The sequence below is a fragment of the Schistocerca serialis genome, chromosome 11 (assembly GCF_023864345.2).
Source record: "Schistocerca serialis cubense isolate TAMUIC-IGC-003099 chromosome 11, iqSchSeri2.2, whole genome shotgun sequence".
Classification (NCBI taxonomy): Eukaryota; Metazoa; Arthropoda; class Insecta; order Orthoptera; family Acrididae; genus Schistocerca; species Schistocerca serialis.
In genome coordinates, this window is record NC_064648.1 from 176205555 (window position 1) to 176229720 (window position 24166).

General features: G+C 42.7%; 1 protein-coding gene across 1 annotated transcript in view; it reads left to right on the forward strand.

Annotated features, from left to right (window-relative positions):
- Positions 1-24166, forward strand: part of LOC126426615 (uncharacterized) — a 79706-nt gene that overhangs the window by 50486 nt on the left and 5054 nt on the right. The window contains exons 6-7 of the mRNA XM_050088505.1: positions 123-321; positions 16456-16524. Of these exons, the coding sequence (XP_049944462.1) occupies positions 123-321; positions 16456-16524 (268 nt within the window). The remainder of the gene's footprint in view (positions 1-122; positions 322-16455; positions 16525-24166) is intronic.

Here is a 24166-nt window from a genome sequence, read left to right on the forward strand (position 1 = left end):
TAATCGAACTATCTGTAGCTGACGGTTTCCTCACACCGGCAATCGATAGCCTTTTGCCAGTCGAGCCTAGACCTCCAGCAACAGTAGAGATCACACTGTCACCACAATCCTCCCCTTTTTAGAAAATTGCTCTACGCGACAACGCCCGACGCGGAGACCGTAAAGCAGAAAGCGATGGCGGCACTGCACGAACTGGCCGTGCAACGCTGCAGGTGCTGCAGAGGGTCGCAGACCGACTGGGAGACGCGGTTCCCGCTGGCGACGTCCAGCAGCGAGGGAGCTACCGGGCCGGAAGAGGGGGCCGCCTCCGGCTTGCCACTGGTGAGTGCTGTAAAGAAACTGGTTCTCTACTTCTGAAAAAAAACACCACCTTTTTAAATAATAAAACATGACATATACAAGGAATCTCACTACCCCTGTTAGTCATGGACGAAAAAAAATTTGGCATAGTCTTTGTCAGAACGTGCAGAATCTTATGTGGAGCCAATAAGACGTCAATTTTAATCTAAATATGGTATGCCATTGTTTACTTAATAAAAAAATAAATTAGGCAATTCAGTACAATTATTATATAGGTGCAATAAATCACTTTAACGGGGCCAAATTAACAATTAAAGTCAATAATAATTCCAGTAAACCTGCAAAAGTAATTATTGTAGGGTCCTGCATAGACATCACGCATCTGCTAGATGCCCACGAAATACATAATTTTTTTTTTTGAAGCTGACAGCCAATGAGAAAATAGGAGCAAAAGTACTATTGGTCAGTTTTCAAGAAATAATGGCGGACAGCACCAGCTGGTAAAATACGTAATTTTGTGGAAGCTAATTCTACTGCACAAAAAATAAAATATGTACTCCTTCCAAAAGAAGTTACACACAAACATTAAAATAAAATTACGATGAGGAGCAAAATGTCTGAGAAGGATTTTGAAAGAAAATTGTTAATTGAACTTTAATTTGGCAAGTTTTCAACACTGTCAACAAGACAAAATAATGGAAAGAATATTTATTGGAACTAAACAAAATTGAACCTTGATATTGTGGCAGTATTTTTAAAATAGATAATTTAACTTCAATTGTCTTTAATTTTGAAATGAGAGAGAGCCTAATAATTTTCTTTTAATGTCTTAACTGTTGCTGCAGGCAGTGCGATGATGTCAGCAGTGGTCCGCACGTACGATGTGTGAAGTTAATCCTGGTTCATGGCGTGAAGATAATGATGGATCCTGCTGTTTCATTAATATTCCAGTTATGGCGGTGGTCCACTTCTATGTTGTAGTAGAGTAAGTTGGCAGCACTGGCGCGATAATAATGGTTCCAGTGTGTGCATTGTCGTTACGCGCGCAACGTTTTATTATTAAAAGTTTATTAATCATGCGGTGCGGGTAGGTCCGAATTATGCAATGTCTTTAGTATTTACGATATATAGCCGGTTAATGCCAATGCTTTACACAGTTCTTTCACCGAGTTGCCACAGGAAAACAGTCACACGTGTTTATCACTATAACAGTCCGTTAAATATCAGTTCAATTTACGTCGTCGTCTTTAAGACAGTTTACATGACATAATAAATGTTTCTTGATCAAATCACAGCACTGTTCTGTTACTTAGCATTTTGGTTTGTTCCACTTTCACGCAATTCTAACAGTTAGTCTCTCCACACAGCACTGGTGTCTGGTTCACAGCTAATTGCCACATGTACCACAGTATGTAAAAACCGCAAACATTCGATATACTTTTCAGGTTTTACTATTCACTTAATAATGGACGATGTCCTATTAACACAGTGGACGCACTGTAATTAATTGTTCCTCCGCGTATCACCATCTTTCACGCCGAACTTTGCAACGTTTCTCAACCCATGAACCGGCTACGATACCACAACAACCCGCACACTCTCTATCGATAGTCGTTTGCTCTCTCTCTCTGACACAATACTTCTCCTAGCCTAGGACAAGCTGTAACATTTCTTCTGTAACAGAAGCGGTGGAAGTGGATATTGCAGTTTTCAATTCACTGATGGATTTTGGACGGTTTTTATAGACAGTTGCGTTCGGTGCACCCCAGAAGAAAATGTCAGGTGGTGTTATGTCTGGCGATCATGGAGGCCAAAGTCCCTGTGAAATTATGCGATCACCAAAAACATCAGCAAGCAGTGACATTGAAATGCGAGCTGTATGCGCGGTTGCACCATCTTGTTGAAAATAACCATTCAGTATTCCAGTTAACACAAGTTCTCATATGAATGGGTACAAATACCACTGCAGTATCATTGTGCATTTATTGTTTCGTTGAAAAACCCAGGCAGGAAAACAGTCATACGGCACGTGTGGCTAACAGTCGTACGGCACTGCGGAGAGACTTTTTGAACACCCCGTATGTCAACAATACAATTTAAGTTCTGAAACAATTACGGATTCCACCCTATAATGGAAGATAGTAACTAGGAATAGTTGAAATAAATTAGAAAATCAATTACATACATAAAATTAAGCGCAAAATTAGATCTGGTGTTATATTCTTTAAAACTGAGGGCCAACCTTTCTCTTATACGAAAATGCAGATTCTATTCTCGTATGCTAATAGTAAATAGTTAAAAGTAACAAAACGAATTTAAGGAGGCAGATGGTAAAACAAGAGGGGAATTAAAAATATCCCAGCCTGGTTCGTCACGCTCTGTCTGAACTTCTGTTGTATTTATGTGCCTGGTGGGCATTCACGTCTTGCAGTTAACCTATTGTGTGCAATTTCTCATGAATTTCCCAGTATATACAACAGCTGTCAACTAAGGCCGAGAAGGAGATTACCAAAAAGTGTGGAACAATTACCATTTTCCTGAGTGCGTATTTAGCCGAGCAGTTAGCGTCACTGCCTCCAGTGCAGTAGCACCACGATTCTGTTCCCAGAACCTCCTCAGACTTTTTTCCTGAGGCAGGGCAGTATGGAACACGGTCCACTTGGCCTTGCGAGACCGAATGTGGAGCTGTCCGAATAAAGAAGCACCAGCAATACTGACGGGAAGGATTGGAACCTCGTATTTCCGTGTATGCAGCATCTGCCTGGCCAGGAAAAGTCTAACACTTAATACACGAGTGGTGTTTACGTACGTTTACTACCTTAACTTTTCTCAGTTATTTCCAGGTTTCTGCATAATCAGCTGAGATAATGTTTCGAGGCTGTGGAAAAATGACTGTAGGGTGTCTGGACCCTGGGTGTAGATTGTGAAGGCACGAGGGCTATCCAGAAAATAAAAGATGTGTAGGTCTATGACAGCAGGGGTCAGGGCGACAACCGCCATCTTGGCTCCGTAACGTTCCTACAGTTGGTACGCATCCATTGGTGGTAGAGTGTGGTCTGTGTCCCTGCTACTTTGGTTTCCGTGATGTGTTATGCAGTGCAGTACAAAATCCCAGCACTTGGAAGGTACATTCCGAAGTCAGGTTTTTGCTGGCAAAAAATTGCGAGCCATTTGAAGTTTATTGTGACCTCTGTATGCATACTCCAGAGGTACAGTAAGTGACGCTGAGTGAGGCAGTTGCGCAGTGATTTTAAAAATGGCCGTACCACTGTTCGTGATTAGGACCTTAGTGGTAGGTCTAGCCTTGTGAGCGATGATGAAATGAAACGTGTGGCGAGAGCAGGAAGATCTGCAGCGGATAGGCACTTGGTGCAGGGAGTGGCAACTGACCCTTAACATAGATCAATGTAATGTATTGCGAATACATAGAAGGAAGGATCCTTTATTGTACGATTATATGATAGCGGAACAAACACTGGTAGCAGTTACTTCTGTAAAATATCTGGGAGTATGCGTGCGGAACGATTAGAAGTGGAATGATCATATAAAATTAATTGTTGGTAAGGCGGGTACCAGGTAGAGATTCATTGGGAGAGTCCTTAGAAAATGTAGTCCATCAACAAAGGAGGTGGCTTACAAAACACTCGTTCGACCTATACTTGAGTATTGCTCATCAGTGTGGGATCCGTACCAGGTCGGGTTGACGGAGGAGATAGAGAAGATCCAAAGAAGAGCGTCGCGTTTCGTCACAGGGTTATTTGGTAACCGTGATAACGTTACGGAGGTGTTTAGCAAACTCAAGTGGCAGACTCTGCAAGAGAGGCGCTCTGCATCGCGGTGTAGCTTGCTGTCCAGGTTTCGAGAGGGTGCGTTTCTGGATGAGGTATCGAATATATTGCTTCCCCCTACTTATACCTCCCGAGGAGATCACGAGTGTAAAATTAGAGAGATTAGAGCGCACACGGAGGCTTTCAGACAGTCGTTCTTCCCGCGAACCATACGCGACTGGAACAGGAAAGGGAGGTAATGACAGTGGCACGTAAAGTGCCCTCCACCACACACCGTTGGGTGGCTTGCGGAGTATAAATGTAGATGTAGATGTAGATGTAGAGCCTCCCGGCGGGTAGACCTGATTGCATGGTGCGAGTCTTTTGAGATGGTGCCCCTTCGGTAACTTGCACATCAGTGGGGATGAAATGCTGATGGTGAAGATGACACAGACACCCAGTACCTGAGTGGAGAAATCTCCCACCCAGCTGGAAATCGAACCCGGCCCCCCGGCATGACGAGCCGGCACACTGTCCACTCAGCTTCTGTGTCAGACGTGACCGACACTGAAAATCGATGACAAAATTTGTGAAAATTGCCATTTCATGATTACAGAACTTTTGAAACTTTTTCCCCAAATTTCACAGAGGTCGGTGTGTGGAGTTGTGGCAGAGATGTTCGGTTGCCACAAATTTTCTGCTAGGTGGGTTCCCAAAATTTAATTGCATATATCAGATTTCTACAAAGATGGTATTGAAAAACTCATGCCTGTAGCAGGACTTTGAATTTCGCCGCGCTACACTCGTTCCCTCAGATATAAATTGTACCGTCGCAGCTGTACGAGCGCTCGACGGCAGAGAAAATGTATAAGAAAATGAAGGTACTAAAATTGTAACTTTTTTTTGTTTTTTCTACCCGCTTTTGTCTTTGAGAGCGGAAGCTTAACTTATTAGCTAGTTGTGGTCGGATTAAGATGAAAAAACTCATTGATGTGCAGACGTATTGTGGAAGTTGCCATGAAATTTGGAGGATGGAAGTAGCAATGTAAAATAAATTGCATTCAATACGAAGATGGTTTTGATTTGTATAAATTAGTGATTCCTGGACGATTGCAAAATTTTGGAGCAGCTACGACTTTTCACGCAGAGATGAAACAGGAAATTTTTGGAGAACAAGAGTGTTAACACGGTAAAGGACGAACTCTTATCTACGTCATTTCCCCCTGTTAATCACATTTTGTTAGTCTCTGTTCTCTTTCAAATAATTTTTGTAGTGGAGATTGGTTTGACTTTTGCTCAGTAATGCCACAAGGACCACCCCAACAATAGCTTTTCCGAATCACGAAGTCCGATAGCTTTTCTGTGATTCGAAGTCAGATTTGCATTTCATTCTTTCCCTTTTTCACGGTCATTAACGATTTTAAAAACCCCTTTTTATTCACGATTTCTTCCCACATTTTCAACCTTTTCTTTTCTTCTCTTCTCTTTTTCTTTTTTACTAACCACTACATGCCGCAGTATGAAAAGAGCCTCAATTAACTTGGCAATTATGTAGAAAAATAGCTTAAGAGTGTGCCTTTAAAATGTATAGGGTAAAATTTGGTTTTCCCATATTGAAAAGTTTTGAAAAATGTCTTTTACTCTCTGGATAGACTTTGTTGAGGGCAACTGCAGATGAAGTTATCCATGTTTCAGAAGTAAACCACTTTCAGCTGTAAATGAAGCTTTATGTATAGAAGCGTGGCCAGTTTCGTGATATCTAATGACCTCTTTAGGTCTCGAATGAAAAACAACCCACAGTGGGCTGTTTCTCATTAGAGACAATTTCGTAACGGTTGCTGGTGGTGCTGCCATGATGAAAATAACCTCTTTAGGTGTACATCTACAACATGGGAAACATGCAGTTGACATTATGATAAAATACTGGATACCTGTCGTAATAATGTAAGCTCTTTGACAATCAACATGAAACACTCGCACATCAGTAAAGCACTAAGCCCATGATATGGGAAGGAGGGGGACTCAACCTTCTCAAAATACAATACTGTTATTTGTAATAGATCAAACAGCTTTGTCTTGTACGTCTAACTGACCAGATGAAAAACTGACATGTTAAAAGCACATTAGTCTACCATGAAAAGAGCAAAAAACAGTCTGGGACTTTTTACCTTTTCCTGTTTTCATATTTTGTTCTTATCATTGTAGGTTGACATGCTTTTAACATGTCAGATTTTCAGCAGATCAGTTTGATCTACGATGCATAGCTGTTTGATCTATTACAGGTAACAGTATTTTATTTTGAGAACATCGAGTCCCTATCCTTCCCATATCATGGGCTTAGTGTTTTACTGACATGTGAGTATTTCATGTCGGTTGTCAAAGAGCTTAGATTATTAGGATAGGTATCCTTTTTTTTTTCATAATGTAAATTGTATGTTTTCTATCTTGTAGATGTACACCTGAAGATGTGATTTGATATCACAAAATTGGTCATAATCCTGCATTTGGAATTCATGTGCAGCTGACAGCAGTTTATTTTTGAATGACTGTTCCCAGAATGTACCAAACAGTACCCTCACTTGTTGCAGAGAAGAAGCTGGAGGGTTCTTCAAATATCTTTTCGATATTTCTGTCTTCTAGAATATTCAGTGTTTGTATAAATACAAGCATTCTGGAATATTTGCAGTTAATATAAATAGCTGGTAAAGGCGTTTTATGAAAATAACAGCAATAGTGCCACTGCTCTTTGCAAGTACCGACACATTGAGGGCGTACGGCTGGCGATTTGGGGATTTCTCCTGAGAGAAGCTGACAGCCAATTACGCTTCCAATTGCTGAAGGAGTTTCTGGTGCCACGGTTGAGAATGCTGGGCCCAATGTGCTATCTTTGAGCAGCGCGTGAGCTGTGTCACGACAGCTGAACATTCTACAGTCCACTGTTCGAAAACTGCTGCAAACGATTGTTAAACTGTATTGTGGTGCAGTTTCAGGCTGACGTGGATGTATATGGTTGTTACATTGAGCAACATTTGTAACCCGTAACGTAAATGCGGTATGCCGTTAACAAATGTTGCCATCGCAGGTGGAATTAAAATGTGTCTCTTTCAGTGGTTTATTTATTATTTCTCTTCTGCATGTTCTTACAAATTTTTCCACAAAGTTTCACTGTCCTGCGATCACTTGTTTTTCCCGGGGGCCGTCTCTAGTAGCGAAGTTTAATTATAACCACCCCGTACAGTAAAACTGTTGCATCACACATCTGCATCTGCATCTACATCTACATCATACTCTGCAAGCCACCTAATGGTGTGTGGTGGAGGGTACTTTCAGTACCACTGTCTCATCCCTCCAACACTGTTCCACTCACAAATAATGCGTGGGAAGAATGATTGTCAGTAAGCCTCTCTGTATTGGCTCTGATTTCTCGAATTTTGTCCTTGTGGTCAATATGCGAGATGTATGTAGGGGGGAATTAATATGTTGTCCGACTCCTCCTGAAAAGTGCTGTCCTGAAATTCCAGTAGTAACTCTCTCTGTGATGCATAACGCCTCTCTTGTAATGCCTGCCAGTGGAGTTTGTTTTGCATCTCCGAAACACTCTCTCGCCAGTTTAATGATCCTGTGACGAAATGCGCCACCCTTTGTTTGGTCTTCTCCATCTCCTCTATCAGTCCCACTTGATAGGAATCCCAGATAGATGAACAATACTCAAGAATCGGGCAAACAAGTGCCTTATAAAGACACTTCTTTAGTGGGTGAGTTACACTTCCTTAAGATTCTTCCAACGAATCTGAGTCCAGTGTCTGTTTTCCCCAATATCAGTTTTTATGTGGTCATTCCACTTAAGGTCGCTCTGGGTAGTTACGCCTAGATATTTTTCAGCAGACGCTGTCTCCAGCTGTTTGTCATCAATTGTGTAGCTGTACTGTAGTGGATTTCTTTTCCTATGTATGCGCAATATGTTACATTTATTTACGTTGAGGGTCAACTCCCAGAGTCTGCACTATTCATCAGTTCTCTGCAGGTCGTTCTGCAAATTCTTACTATCTACTGGCATTGCTACTTTGATATAGACTACTGCATCATCTGCAAATAGCCTTGAAGAGCATCCGACGCTTTCTACTAGATTGTTTATATAATGATAGATACAATTAAATAATTATGAACTTGAAACTAGTATGAACAACAGTAGTTCGTAGATAAAAGGAATAAGTACCAGGTCTATTTAAGACAACTACGGCGCACAGTGGTATCAGTGTAACAGGATGTAGCAAACCTACATTTTCAACATCCAAGATATGAAACAAATTTAGCAAGAAATCGAAAATAAGAAGTACCAGGTGATTCAAAAAGAAAGAACAGATTTCAGTTGTTTGTTGCAGACAAACTATAAAACACTTTCTACATGTCGCCGGGTAGAGGAAGGTTCAAACTTTTGACACAGCTACACTACTGTTTGTTTGCAACATATTGGTGACTACACCACAAGAGAAATAATTTTGTGTGTTGGACGTTGCATAAAGCCAATCCAATGTTAAAATGCAACGTGCATTTCTCACACTTTGCAGTTTTTTTCTTTGGGGGTGCGTAAAAGACAGAATCTTTGGCTCACCTGTGGCAGCTACTCTTCAGGAACTGACATATCAAATTGTTGACGCTGTTGATTCAGTAAACAGGCATCTATTAATCCACGTGTGGAATGAAATGGACTACTGTTTTGATGTTTGTCAAGCAACACATGATGCTGATGTTGAGTGTATGGAATAGTGGTGTCTGTGTGAACATAAAATTTTGAGCCTTCCTCTACCACTGACACGAGCGTGTTTTTATTTTTCACAATTTGTCTGTAATGAGCAATTAAAATCTGCTCTCACTTTTTGAATCACCTTGTATTGTAAAGTAGTTTTAATAGGGATGGTGTAAAAAGTTACAGTTTTAATGTACGAAAAACATATTCAAAGAAGTAGTAGACAATGATGACGATAAACTGAGTAAAATAGTTTAAGGTAGGATTTTGTAACTTGAGCGTAGCATCAAAATGAATTACAGCAGTCCAGCTAATATGAACCCCTCTAATACGAACGTTCGGTTAATCTGAACATGAAAAATGTTAGTCTAACAAGGGAACCTCCCCATCGCACCCCCCTCAGATATAGTTATAAGTTGGCACAGTGGATAGGCCTTGAAAAACTGAACACAGCTCAATCGAGAAAACAGGAAGAAGTTGTGTGGAACTATGAAAATATAAACAAAATATACTGAGTAGTCCATGGGCAACATCAAGGATGATATCAGCACAGGCGCGCCGTGGTCCCGTGGTTAGCGTGAACAGCTGCGGAGCGAGAGGTCCTTGGTTCAAGTCTTCCCTCGACTGAAAATTTTACTTTCTTTACTTTCGCAAAGTTATGATCTGTCCGTTCATTCATTGACGTCTCTGTTCACTGTAATAAGTTTAGTGTCTGTGTTTTGCGACCGCACCGCAAAACCGTGTGATTAGTAGACGAAAGAACGTGCCTCTCCAATGGGAACCGAAAACATTTGATCGCAAGGTCATAGGTCAACCGATTCCTCTATAGGAAAACACGTCTGGTATATTCTATACGACACTGGTGACGGCATGTGCGTCACATGACAGGAATATGTTGTCGACCCACCTAACTTGTACACTTGGCGAATGGGTGAAAAGGTTCTTCTACCTTGCCCGATTTAGGTTTTCTTGTGGATGTGATAATCACTTCCAAAAAATTGATGAAAACATAAGAGTGTGTCACATAAACTTCAACAAATAAATGCAACAGTTTCACAGTCGCACAGTTTTCCCTGTGCTCTGTCAAAACATATGTTTTTAACGTTTTTTCCGTGTGTAGACCGTCAAATCCTGCATATGTCCAAGCAAATCTGAACATGTCCTGGAATTTTGGAGAGCAAAGTTGATTATGTGTGAGTGCCTGAACTCTGATAATTGTCTGAAAATAAAAAATGTTCACCTGAGGGAAGACTTGAACCGAGGACCTCTCGTTCCACAGCTGCTGATGCTAACCAGGGGGGCCACGGCGCTGTTGTGCTCACATCGCCCTTGATGTTGCTTATGTTTCGTATGGACTGCTTAGTTTGTATATGTTGCTTATTTTGTCATCGTTCGACACAATTTCTTCCTGTTTTCTCGATTGATCTGTGTTCAGTTTTTCAAGGCCTATCGACTGTGCCAACTTATAACTGAATCTGAGGGGGGTGCGATGGGGAGGTTCCCTTTTTAATTTATACAGTACAGTAAACATGTATTAGAAAAATTGGCAAGAAAACATTAGGTTTAAACATGCACAACAATGAATGAAAATCTGTCAAACTTACTAAAATACAGTGGACATTGTATCCCTACTTTTTAATTGACAAAAACTCAGTCATTGTTTTTTGGTGTAATGGAGACAGTCTGTTATATGACGCATAGTTGCGCCATCGTCTCATAAACATCAAATCAGCAAATGTAGCAGTGGGCTGTTGCTCCAAATAATCTAGTGTGAAGTCAAGGGCTTCTGCTGCATCACTGTATGACACCAGCTCTCCTTTGTCGCTTCCGTTACAGCAGTCCACTTTGTCCTGGTCTCGAGTCACAGCAGCAACTAAACCAGCGTCGCTGAGGTTCTCCACACGTGTCCCACCCGCTGCCATCCACTCGTCTACGTCTCCTTCACTAGCTTCTTCACATCTGGGGGCTGTCTGTATCATTTGTAGTAGATTTTACTCTTTATTTTCCACTGGGTTGTCCTGAAATCCAAGAGATGTCCACAGTTTTCTCCTCGATTTTGTCACAGTATTTTCTGAAATATTCTGCCATGCCTCAGCAGCCCAATAAATAACATCCTTTCATATTGGTATTTTTATTTTGTCCACTAAAGTAATGCTATCATCTTGGATCAGCATTCTTAAAAAATTGTTTTCTGTAAATCAGCTTTAATGTTTGCCGCACGCCCTGGTCCGCCGGCTGTAGAAGTGGTTAACACTCGGCAACAAAAACTTTGCCACAATTTCTCCATCACGTAATTCCTCAGTCCTGGGGTGAGACGGCACGTTATCAATCGGCAGGATTGCACGTGGAGACAGATGATTTTCCTTACAAAACCGTCGAACAGAGGGAGCGAACTGGCAGTCAAACGGTTCTTTGAACAGCTTACCGTCCATCCGTGCTTTTTTCTGGTTGCGATAATATACGGGCAGGGAATTCATGTTGCAGGTTTTAAAAGCTCTGGGCGTAGCAGATTTGCCGATCAGCATTCAAAACAGCTTCATCTACATCTACATCTACATCTACATTGATACTCCGCAAGCCACCCAACGGTGTGTGGCGGAGGGCACTTTACGTGCCACTGTCATTACCTCCCTTTCCTGTCCCAGTCGCGTATGGTTCGCGGGAAGAACGACTGTCTGAAAGCCTCCGTGCGCGCTCTAATCTCTCTAATTTTACATTCGTGATCTCCTCGGGAGGTATAAGTAGGGGGAAGCAATACATTCGATACCTCATCCAGAAACGCACCCTCTCGAAACCTGGCGAGCAAGCTACACCGCGATGCAGAGCGCCTCTCTTGCAGAGTCTGCCACTTGAGTTTATTAAACATCTCCGTAACGCTATCACGGTTACCAAATAACCCAGTGACGAAACGCGCCGCTCTTCTTTGGATCTTCTCTATCTCCTCCGTCAACCCGACCTGGTACGGATCCCACACTGATGAGCAATACTCAAGTATAGGTCGAACGAGTGTTTTGTAAGCCACCTCCTTTGTTGATGGACTACATTTTCTAAGCACTCTCCCAATGAATCTCAACCTGGTACCCGCCTTACCAACAATTAGTTTTATATGATCATTCCACTTCAAATCGTTGCGTACGCATACTTCCGATTACCAGCAGCATTGCCACACGCTAATAAAGTCACATGATCTTTGCACATTTTACAATCGGGAGCACGGTCTTCTGCTTTTGATTGCAGGCTTTTTGTTGGAAATGCCCTAAAATTAAAGGCAGTCTTGTCAGTGTTACAAATTTGTCGGGGAGAATACTTTCCCTCTCTTATCATTTTTTCAAACTCACCCAAGTATTCCTTCACTACATCACAGTCAGAAGAAAGCTTCTCTCCAGTAATTGTTAGCTCATGGATTCTGTGAAGTTTTTTTAATCAGTCTGACCGACCCGTCCTCGCACTACAAGACTCGTCACCATTCATTAACTTGTTCAGGTAAACAGCCTTCTCCTGAACCAGTGCTCCGCTCAGAGGAGTTCCCCTTTCTCTTTCCTGCGTAGACCGAAGGAAAAGAGCTTCGTCCACTTTATCGTACTGGTAGTGTTTCAAAATCTGCCGAATTTACAGTTTTTTCCCCAAACACATTGCACAGGACTGTTCGAGCTTCACTCGGTTCTTCTTCCAATCACAAATGGTTGCTTTACCAACACCCAGTTCCGTTGCCAGTTTAGAAACATTCTCACCAATCTCTTATCCACTTCAAAGCATTCAGTTTTTCTTTGAGATGTAACGTTTTATGTTTGCGTTTTGTAGCGGGACTTTGAATTTCGCCGCGCTACACTCGTTCCCGTTCCGTCAGATAAAAAATATCCCGTCGCAGCGGTATGAGCGCTCGACGGCAGAGAAAATACTAAAATTGTAACTCTTTTTTTTTGTTTTCTATCCGTTTCTTGATTGTCTCTTGATAGCCGAAGCTTAAGGCAGATGTGATCTGATGCTGACGTAAAAAAAACTTAATAGCTAGTCTTGATCAGATTGTAATGTGTAGACATTGTGGACGTTGTTATGAAATTCGGAGGATGGAGAGAAGCAACTAAAATAAATTGTATTTAAGATCAAGACGGTTTTGTATACATTAGAAATTCCTGGACAATGAAACTTATTGCAAGATTTCGGAGCAGACTTTTCGCGCAGAAATGAAGTAGGAGATTTTTGAAGACCTGGACGCCACACGAAAGAAGACATTTAACCTGGTAAAGGATGAACTCTTATCTACGCCATTTCCCCCTGTCAGTTACATTTTGTTATTCTCTGTTCTTTTATAATACTTTTTGTAGTGGAAATTGGTTTAACTTTTGCTCAAAAACGCCACAAGGACCACCCCAACAATAGCTTTTCCGAATCACGAAGTCCGATAGCTTTTCTGTAATACGAAGTCCGATTTGCTTTTCATTCTTTCCCTTTTTTCACGGTCATTAACGATTTTAAAAAACCCATTTTCACTTACGATTTCTTCCCACATTTTCAACCTTTTCTTTTTCTTTTTTTTTTTTTTATTAACCACTACAGTTTACTCATGACGAAAATGCATACACCACTACACCTGAATGAGTACAATAGAAGTGTTATGCATTCCAGCAACCGATAACTAACATAAGGGAGCGCTTTGCGAGCCAACTGGCAGTGCACTGACCCCAGACACTACAAAGGTCTCAACAACGCACAACAACAAGGGCACGGAGTGAGAGTGAGCCATTGTTCCCATTTGTTGCCATGGTGTACCTACTTATCTGCTTGGTGTACTTCATTTTAGAAACCCCTTACCGTAATTCTGCCTAATCCGAACAAATCGGTAATCCGAACAAGGTCCGATCACAATTAGTTTGGATTAATAGGACTCTACTGTGTTTCTTAGATTGAAAAGAAAATAGGAAAACATGTCACATACAAAACTGTACAGACCTATGTTGTGAGAACTACAAAAGTTGGTACCCATGCAAAGAAGGCTGAAAACATGTAAACAGGTAGTAAGAAACAACAGACATTCACAGGGGAACCGTCAAACCTATTAAACATAGATTGTGACGAGTCTTAGGTATGTTGCGGAGGGAATTGTCCTGAGTATCTGGCTAGCAGCTTTTCATGTGACGTCCCCTGATTTCCGAGAAAATCGATGTTGAAGTTCAGTGCATACCTCCTCCACTTGCGACATTAGTCCTGTGTTGACAAAGAGAGTGTAGTGCAGTGGCTGAGGATTACGACTACCATGATGGTGGTGCGGGTTCAATTTCTGTCTGCTTCTTTTCTCTCTCTCTCTCTCTCTCTCTCTCTCCCTCTCTCTCTCTCCCCCCTCCTCTCCCCCTCTCCCCCCTCCCCAAACATACAAAACAAAACAAGTAGCCTACAGGTAAATAAAATCTTTCAAGAATAATGGCTGATGGTACATACGAGGTGCTATCCAAAATTTTCGGGACTGGTGTGGCCATCTGTTAAAAACCTTACCTTTGGACTAATGGTCACCACCACCCTCGAAAAGAAGTTCCCATCCACACGTACACACTGGTCTACATCTACATCTACATCCATACTCCGCAAGCCACCTGACAGTGTGTGGCAGAGGGTACTTTGAGTACCTCTATCGGTTCTCCCTTCTATTCCAGTCCCGTATTGTTCGTGGAAAGAAGGATTGTCGGTATGCCTCTGTGTGGGCTCGAATCTCTCTGATTTTACCCTCATGCTCTCTTCGCGGGATATATGTAGGAGGCAGTGATATACTGCTTGACTCCTCGGTGAAAGTATGTTCTTGAAACTCCAACAAAAGCCCGTACTGAGCTACTGAGCGTCTCTCCTGCAGAGTCTTCCACTGGAGTTTATCTATCATCTCCGTAACGCTTTCGTGATTGCTAAATGATCCTGTAACGAAGCGCGCTGCTCTCCGTCGGATCTTCTCTATCTCTTCTATCAACCCCACCTGGTACGGATCCCACACTGGTGAGCAATATTCAAGCATTGGGCGAACAAGTGTACTGTAACCTACTTCCTTTGTTTTCGGATTGCATTTCCTTAGGATTCTTCCAACGAATTTCAGTCTGGCATCTGCTTTAATATTGATCAACTTTATACGGTCATTCCATTTTAAATCACTCCTAATGCATACTCCCAGAAAATTTATGGAATTAACTGCTTCCAGTTGCTGACCTGCTATATTGTAGCTAAATGATAAGGGATCTTTCTTTCTATGTATTCGCAGCACATTACGCTTGTCTACATTGAGATTCAATTGCCATTCCCTGCACCATGCAGCAATTCGCTGCAGATCCTCCTGCGCTTCTGCCACTGGTCAAACATTTTCTGAAAGTTCTGTTCTTTGAGGGTGTTTATCACCGCCAGTGATGCCTCTCGAATCTGCTCTAGACTGTCGAACCGACGGCCTTTCAACTTGAGTTTCAGTTTTGGAAATGGCGCAAAGTCGCAAGGTGCCAAATCTGGCGAGTATGGTGGTTGGGGTACAACTGCAGTGTTGTTTTTTGCGGAAAAGGTCCTGGTGAGCCCATTGTCGTGATGCAGCAGCCAGTTCCCTCGACGTCAAAGTTCGAGCCGTCATCGCCGCCTGTTTTCACAGAGCCATTGCGGAACATCACAGTAGTATGTGGAATTCACTGTTTGGTTGGGTGGGACGAATTCTTTATGCACAATTCCCTCTGTATCGAAGAAAACAATGATCGTCCTCTTTACTTTTTCTTCACCTGTCTCGCATTTTTGGGTCTCAGACAGCCCGGGCTCCTCCACTGGGACGATTGTTGCTTTGCCTCTCGGTCGTAACCGTAAATCCAGCTCTCATTGTCGGTGATAACCCGCGACAAGAAGGTCGGCTCATCAGATGCGTTCTGACGAAGGTCCCTGCACACTCCAACAGGCTGTGCCTTCTGATCGGCAGTCGAGGCCCTCGGCACAAATTTTGCAGCGACACGATGTGTGGCCAATTCGTCAGTCAACATCAGTTGACATGTCCCGTAAGCAATACCCACTTCATCCCCAAGGTCTCGAATGGTTCGTCGTCGATCCGCACGAACCAATTGTTGAAGTTTGGCAACAGTGTCTGGCGTTGTCCGGCTAATGGGCCTTCCAGTGTGAGCATCGTCTTCGACATGTGTACGAGCGGCCCTGAACCGAGTGTGCCATTCAAACACACGAGTACAGCTCGTGTTCTGTCCCACAGACACTTGTTGAATCTTTGCGAGGGTCTCCGTAGCACTTTTCCCGAGATTCGCACAGAATTTGATACACACGCGCTGTTCTGTTCGTGGATCCGTCGTAAAATCACCACACACCAAACGGAGAGTATTACGGAAATCACTGTGGGCATTCAACTTGTCCTCCCAGCTGAATGCCACTCCACACACTGACTCGTCAGATATGCAGCTCTCGCCACCTAGAGGTGCAGAGATCTACTACTCCTACTTTCCAGATGGCAGCACCAGCACCGAAAATTTTGGATTCCACCTCGTATTTTCACAGTGGTAAGCAGTAAATCCGGGTCTGTCACAGATTTTCAGCTGTCACGAAGTACTCATTTTTATTGTGTAGACTGGTCTCTTCTGTACTTGTTGCTCACTATGCCAAGCCTGTACTTACCCATTTCCATTCATTCAGGTGGAAACTGACCAACTCGCACCTCCGAAGTGGGAGATCCAGCAAGTGTGCGTTAAAGAAGAAACTCCGGTGAGTACCAAAATTCATCTGTCTGTATATCTAGACATATTCTCTACAAGCCAGTGTGTACAGTGCAGTGCAATGTGCTTTGTATGGTATTAACCACTCCTCTTGCTATGTCACTCAAAAGTGACACATAGGAAAAGTGATAGGCCCTTGTACACACTTCAGTGTCTTACTTTATGAGTGAGCTTCTAGCACACGTTATGTGATGAAGCGACAAGGTCAGCAACTGGAAGCAGTTAATTCCATAAATTATCTGGGAGTACACATTAGGAGTGATTTGAAATGGAATGATCATATAAAGTTGATCGTCGGTAAAGCAGATGCCAGACTGAGATTCATTGGAAGAATCATAAGGAAATGCAATCTGAAAACAAAGGAAGTAGGTTACAGTACACTTGTTCGCCCACTGCTTGAATATGCTCAGCAGTGTGGGATCCGTACCAGATACGGTTGATAGAAGGGATAGAGAAGATCCAACGGAGAGCAGCGCGCTTCGTTACAGGATCATTTAGTAATCTGGAAAGCGTTACGGAGATGATAGATAAACTCCAGTGGAAGACTCTGCAGGAGAGACACTCAGTAGCTCGGTACGGGCTTTTGTTGAAGTTTCGAGAACATACCCTCACCGAGGAGTCGAGCAGTATATTGCTCCCTCCTACTTATATCTCGCGAAGAGGCCGTGAGGATAAAATCAGAGAGATTAGAGCCCACACAGAGGCATACCGACAATCTTTCTTTCCACGAACAACACGGGACTGGAATAGAAGGGAGAGCCGATAGAGGTACACAAGGTACCCTCCACCACACACCGTCAGGTGGCTTGCGGAGTATGGATGTAGATGTAGCTGTAGATGTAGAGTTGTTTCAGTCTGCCTGAACTGCTGGTTTTCTGAATCTGTTTAGAACTGCATCGAATGAGATAGAGCAGCGGTTAGCATGAGGGAAGACATTGGTTGAAGTTTCCATCCACTCAGATTTTCTGCCCTTTTTCCTAAACTGACTAGGCCAAATTCCAGGATAATTCCTCTTTTAATTGGTGTCACACTTAAACTTTATTGTAGCGCTAAAGGAAAGGTTTACGCCCGAGGTACATGCCTCAGACTATTGACTTTCCCAAACGTGTGCGTATGGAGAGGTGCCCTGTTGACACTCCATCTACTTTTACATACCAATCCCCACAAATAATAAAATAATGATGGTAAGGCTTTCTTCAAAATTATACACAGTTTAGATGACCACTGAATTTGTTGTTCTTTAGGCTCGAGCTAAATGTTTCAATGTTGCACAATCAATATTCATGTCACAAATCCAATCAGACTAATTTCACAGTTTCTGCTGAGTTGGCTGTTGCCATTGCTCTGTGAATGAGATGCAGCTGGCGTGCTTTTCAATATTCTTTCTTCGAACACAAAATTTCCCTTTTTTCAAGTAGTACACTTTTTTCTTTACTTACATTGTGTGCTGTGGTGACACATTCAGTACGGTAGTTCAGATCTAACTGAATCTTTCTCGTGCTGCTCCAAACTCAGCATCTTTTGCATCTTTTGAAACCCAAGTATTAACCCACCATAACTTTCCTGTGAGTACATTCCATGCATGAAATTAAGGTTAGTAAAACCTCGACATCAGGTTACAAACCTTCCTGTGGAAATTGCACTGACCTGATGAAAAATTAGTTTTTCTTTGCAAATGCACACTTATTATATATGATGAGGTGTGTTGAAAAATAAAGGCAATTTTTGTTTTATGGAAATGAAGATGCAAAGCTAGTTAGCTGGAGCCCACCCAAGATCACCTTGCATACATTTATTTAAGGAACTCAGAATATTCACACTAATTTCGCAATACATATATTCACTTATGAAATTTGTCACTAATAACCCATCCCAATTCAAAAGTAACAGTAAAGTGCATGGCTACAACACTAGCAGAAAGGAAGATGTTCACTATTCTGGATTAAATCTCACTTTGGCACAGAAAGGGGGTAAATTATGCTGCCACAAAAATCTTTGGTCGTTTGCCAAATAGTATTAAAAGTCTGACAGATAGCCAACCAACATTTAAAAGCAAATTAAAAGAATTTCTGAATGGCAACTCCTTCTACTCAATAGATGAATTCTTAGGTATGAAGTAGTAACTGTAAAAACTATTATTATTTTGTGTAAAGAAAACTTATTTTAAACTGACACTTTCCACATTATTACGAAATGTTGTATCCATTATCTATGGAACAAGGATTAATGTATATATGATGTATGTCTCTTCATCTACATCTATGTTATCTGCTTCAAAATAGTCCCCATCAGAAATTGTAGACTTACGGCAGCGCATTTTCCGATCCTATAAACGCTTCTGAAACTCAGCCTTTGGAACAGCTTTTAGCTCCATCATGCCTGTGAAACAATGTTCTTTCGTGAAACTTCCTGGCAGATTAAAACTGTGTGCCCGACCGAGACTCGAACTCAGGACCTTTGCGTTTCGCTGGCAAGTGCTCTTTCAGGAGAGTGCTAGTTCTGCAAGGTTCGCAGGAGAGCTTCTGTAAAGTTTGGAAGGTAGGAGACGAGATACTGGCAGAAGTAAAGCTGTGAGTACCGGGCGTGAGTCGTGCTTCGGTAGCTCAGTTGGTAGAGCACTTGCCCGCGAAAGCCAAAGGTCCCGAGTTCGAGTCTCGGTCGGGCACACAGTTTTAATCTGCCAGGAAGTTTCATATCAGCGCACACTCCGCTGCAGAGTGAAAATCTCATTCTGGAATGTTCTTTCGTGTTTTATTTTAGTTTTGCGAATAGAAAAAGTTACTTGGCGTCATGCCAGGCGAATATGAAGGTTAAAGTATTATTACAGTGCCACAAACTAAGGCTACTTTGATCCAATTTAATTCTATCTTTTTATAAGTGGCAAGAAAACAAAGGATAATGACAGACAGAAAATTCCAAATACATTTTTCTAGTACTGTAAAAAGACATGTATCATCAGTTAAGTCAGGTAAGAACATGGAATTCTGTACCATATTCAGAAAGTGATACAGGAAGTACAAGTGTTATTTACTTTATCAATTGACTAATTAATTTTAAATTTACATGTTTCACGATGGTAACTATTTGTAAAGAAAATATATCAAATGTCATGGATACCGTGCAATATGGACATGGGCCTTATTACGCAAATTACGGAAGCTCGGGCACTTGAAAATAGCCACATTTTGTTAGTCATGTTTGACTGATAAATCTTATCAAATCCTCTCAAGGATAAAATAGTCTATCTATTTGTTATGGTCAATCGCAGCGGGACTGTCTTTTCCGCACAGCTCACTTTAGCACCTTCATCACTTGCCTCAGTACCAATTCTGGAACAGCCTTGTTAAGTAGAACTGTAGTGTATTTCCCAGTTACTAATTTATCTATCATTTCGTGGTGCCGGTCATGATCTTGCACATCAGCGAAACTTTCAGAATCACCATCAAAGTGTAGCACCACTCCATCTTCATTTTTCAGTTACTGTAGCTCAGGCCAAAGTAACCCCATATTCTGTAAAGATGTACACCATTTTTTAGAAATGTTAAACATATTACCTAAATTGAATATGACACAAAAGACAATTTTTCACCTTCTTACCTAATACTGACACAAGACAAAGCTACACTCACCGTATTTTTAGCTTAAGTGGTACGAACCCCCACGGCAGAAGTTATTGGGGTGTACTGCACTGAAAAGCCAAAGAAATGAACACCTGCCCAATATCGAGTAGGATCTCAGCAAGCACTCAAAAGAGCCGCAGTACGACGTGGCATGGAGTCGACTAATGTCTGGAGTAGTGCTGGAGGGAAGTGACACCATGAACCCTGCAGGGCTGTCTGTAAATCCGTAAGAGTACGAACAGGTAGAGAGATCTCTTATGAACAGCACGTTGCAAGGCATCCCAGATATGCTCAATAATGTTCATGTCTGGGGAGTTTGGCGGCCAGAGGAAGTGTTTAAACTCAGAAGAGTGTTCCTGCAGCTGCTCTGTAGCAATTCACGACGTGTGGGGTGTCGCATTGTCCTGCTGGAGTTGTCCAAGTACGTCGGAATGCACAGTGGACATCAATGGATGCAGGTGATGAGACAGAATGCTGACGTACGTGTCACCTGTCAGAGTCGTATCTAGACGTATCAGGAGTCCCATATCACTCCAACTGCACACGCCCCACACCATTACAGAGCCTCCACCAGCTTAAACAGTCCCCTGCTGACGTGCAGGGTCCACGGATTCGTGAGGCTGTCTCCATACCATTACACGTCCATCCGCCAGATACAATTTGAAACGAGAATCGTCCGACCAGGCAACATGTTTCCAGTCATCAACAGTCCAGAGTCGGTTTTGACGGGTCCAGTTGAGGCGTAAAGCTTTGTGTCGTCCAGTCATCACGGGTATACGAGTGGGCCTTTGGCTCCAAAAGCCCATATCGATGACGTTTCGTTGAATGGTTCGCACGCTGACACTTGTCGATGGTCCAGCATTGAAATCTGCACCAATCTGCGGAAGGGTTGCACTTCTGTCACGTTGAACGATACTCCGCGGCGATGTCGGAGACTTAATGTTGTACCGTATTCCTGATTTTCACGGCATACTCGTGAAATGGTCGTACGGGATATCCCCATTTCAGCACTATCTTGAAGATGTTGTGCCCATCTCCTCTGCCACTGGCATCTACACCCTCCCCTCTCCCTCCTCCCCCACACTTTCCCCTTTGGCAGGTCCCCGGACTCGTACACGTGGAGTGAACATTCGCGTGCCGGAGATCACCGCCATCGGTTTGTTCTGTGTGCCTTCGTGTTAGTGCTTTAGTGTTTCACCGCCCACGCTCCATCGTTCACGCGTATCATTTCAGTCATCTGTGTTCTTGTACCAGTGCTGAACGTTTTTTTAATTTACCACACCTGTGAAAGCGAGCGAGGTGGCGCAGTGCTTAGACACTGGACTCGCATTCGGGTTCCGTGATTTCCTTAAATCGCTCCAGGCAAATGCCGGGATGGTTCCTTTCAAAGGGCACGGCCGACTTCCTTCCCCATCCTTCCCTAATCTGATGAGACCGATGACCTCGCTGTCTGGTCTCCTTCACCAAAGAACCCAACCCAACCCAACCCAATCCTGTGAACAGCTCCGTGTTTTTTACTGATGTCTCTACTGTTTTATGTTCAACATTATGTTTTGTTTTTCTATGTCTCATTGAGAATGCGCTAGGTGACGATCAGTTTGGCTTTAGGAAAAGTAAAGGGACGAGAGAGGCAATTCTGACGTTACGGCTAATAATGGAAGCAAGGCTAAAGAAAAATCAAGACACTTTCATGGGATTTGTCGACCTGGAAAAAGCGTTCGACAATATAAAATGGTGCAAGCTGTTCGAGATTCTGAAAAAAGTAGGGGTAAGCTATAGGGAGAGACGGGTCATATACAATATGTACAACAACCAAGAGGGAATAATAAGAGTGGACGATCAGGAACGAAGTGCTCGTATTAAGAAGGGTGTAAGACAAGGCTGTAGCCTTTCGCCCCTACTCTTCAATCTGTACATCGAGGAAGCAATGACGGAAATAAAAGAAAGGTTCAGGAGTGGAATTAAAATACAAGGTGAAAGGATATCAATGATACGATTCACTGATGACGTTGCTATCCTGAGTGAAAGTGAAGAAGAATTAAATTATCTGCTGAACGGAATTAACAGTCTAATGAGTACACAGTATGGTTTGAGAGTAAATCGGAGAAAGACGAAGGTAATGAGAAGTAGTAGAAATGAGAACAGCGAGAAACTTAACATCAGGATTGATGGTCACGAAGTCAATGAAGTTAAGGAATTCTGCTACCTAGGCAGTAAAATAACCAATGACGGACGGAGCAAGGAGGACATCAAAAGCAGACTCGCTATGGCAAAAAAGGCATTTCTGGCCAAGAGAAGTCTACTAATATCAAATACCGGCCTTAATTTGAGGAAGAAATTTCTGAGGATGTGCGCCTGGAGTACAGCATTGTATGGTAGTGAAACATGGACTGTGGGAAAACCGGAACAGAAGAGAATCGAAGCATTTGAGATGTGGTGCTATAGACGAATGTTGAAAATTAGGTGGACTGATAGGGTAAGGAATGAGGAGGTTCTACGCAGAATCGGAGAGGAAAGGAATAAGTGGAAAACACTGATAAGGAGAAGGGACAGGATGATAGGACATCTGCTAAGACATGAGGGAATGACTTCCATGGTACTAGAGGGAGCTGTAGAGGGCAAAAACTGTATAGGAAGACAGAGATTGGAATACGTCAAGCAAATAATTGAGGATGTAGGTTGCAAGTGCTACTCTGAGATGAAGAGGTTAGCACAGGAAAGGAATTCGAGGGGGGGGGGGGAATAGTCTCACTGTTTATATTTGTATTACCTGTGGCCGAAGAGCGGCGTAATATTGCCGCTGCCGGCCTACCTTGGTATAAGGCGTTAAAATAACAATAAAGAAAAAAAAAGATGTTGTGCCCCTTCGCTGGTGTGCCAACTATGACACCACGTTCAAACTCACTTAAACCATATAACATGCCATTGTAGCGGCACTAACTGATCGAAGAACTGTTCCACTTTTTGTCTTATATAGGCGTTGCCGCACCAGAGCGCCGTATTCTGCCTGTTTACATATCTCTGTATTTGAGTACGCATGCCTATACCAGTTTCTTTGGCGCTTCAGTGTAGTAGTTTAAGTATTTATGACCAACATTAATTACAGTGCTTGCAACACAATCTACATCTACATTTATCCTCCGCAAGCCACCCAGTGGTGTGTGGCGGAGGGCACTTTACGTGCCACTGTCATTACCTCCCTTTCCTGTTCCAGTCGCGTACGGTTCGCGGGAAGAATGACTGCCGGAAAGCCTCCGTGTGCACTCGAATCTCTCTAATTTTACACTCGTGATCTCCTCGGGAGGTATAAGTAGGGGGAAGCAATATATTCGATACCTCATCCAGAAACGCACCCTCTCGAAACCTGGACAGCAAGCTACACCGCGATGCAGAGCGCCTCTCTTGCAGAGTCTGCCACTCGAGTTTGCTAAACATCTCCGTAACGCTATCACGCTTACCAAATAACCCTGTGACGAAACGTGCCGCTCTTCTTTGGATCTCCTCTATCTCCTCTGTCAACCCGACCTGGTACGGATCCCACACTGATGAGCAAAACTCGAGTATAGGTCGAACGAGTGTTTTGTAAGCCACCTGCTTTGTTGATGGACTACATTTTCTAAGGACTCTCCCAATGAATCTCAACCTGGTACCCGCCTTACCAACAATTAATTTTATATGATCATTCCACTTCAAATCGTTCCGCACGCATACTCCCAGATATTTTACAGAAGTAACTGCTACCAGTGTTTGTTCCACTATCATATAATCATACAATAAAGGATCCTTCTTTCTATGTATTCGCAATACATTACATTTGTCTTTGTTAAGGGTCAGTTGCCACTCGCTGCACCAAGTGCCTATCCGCTGCATTTCGCTGCAATTTTCTAATGCCACAACTTCTCTGTATACTACAGCATCATCCGCGAAAAGCCGCATGGAACTTCCGACACTATCTACTAGGTCATTCATATATATTGTGAAAAGCAATGGTCCCATAACACTCCCCTGTGG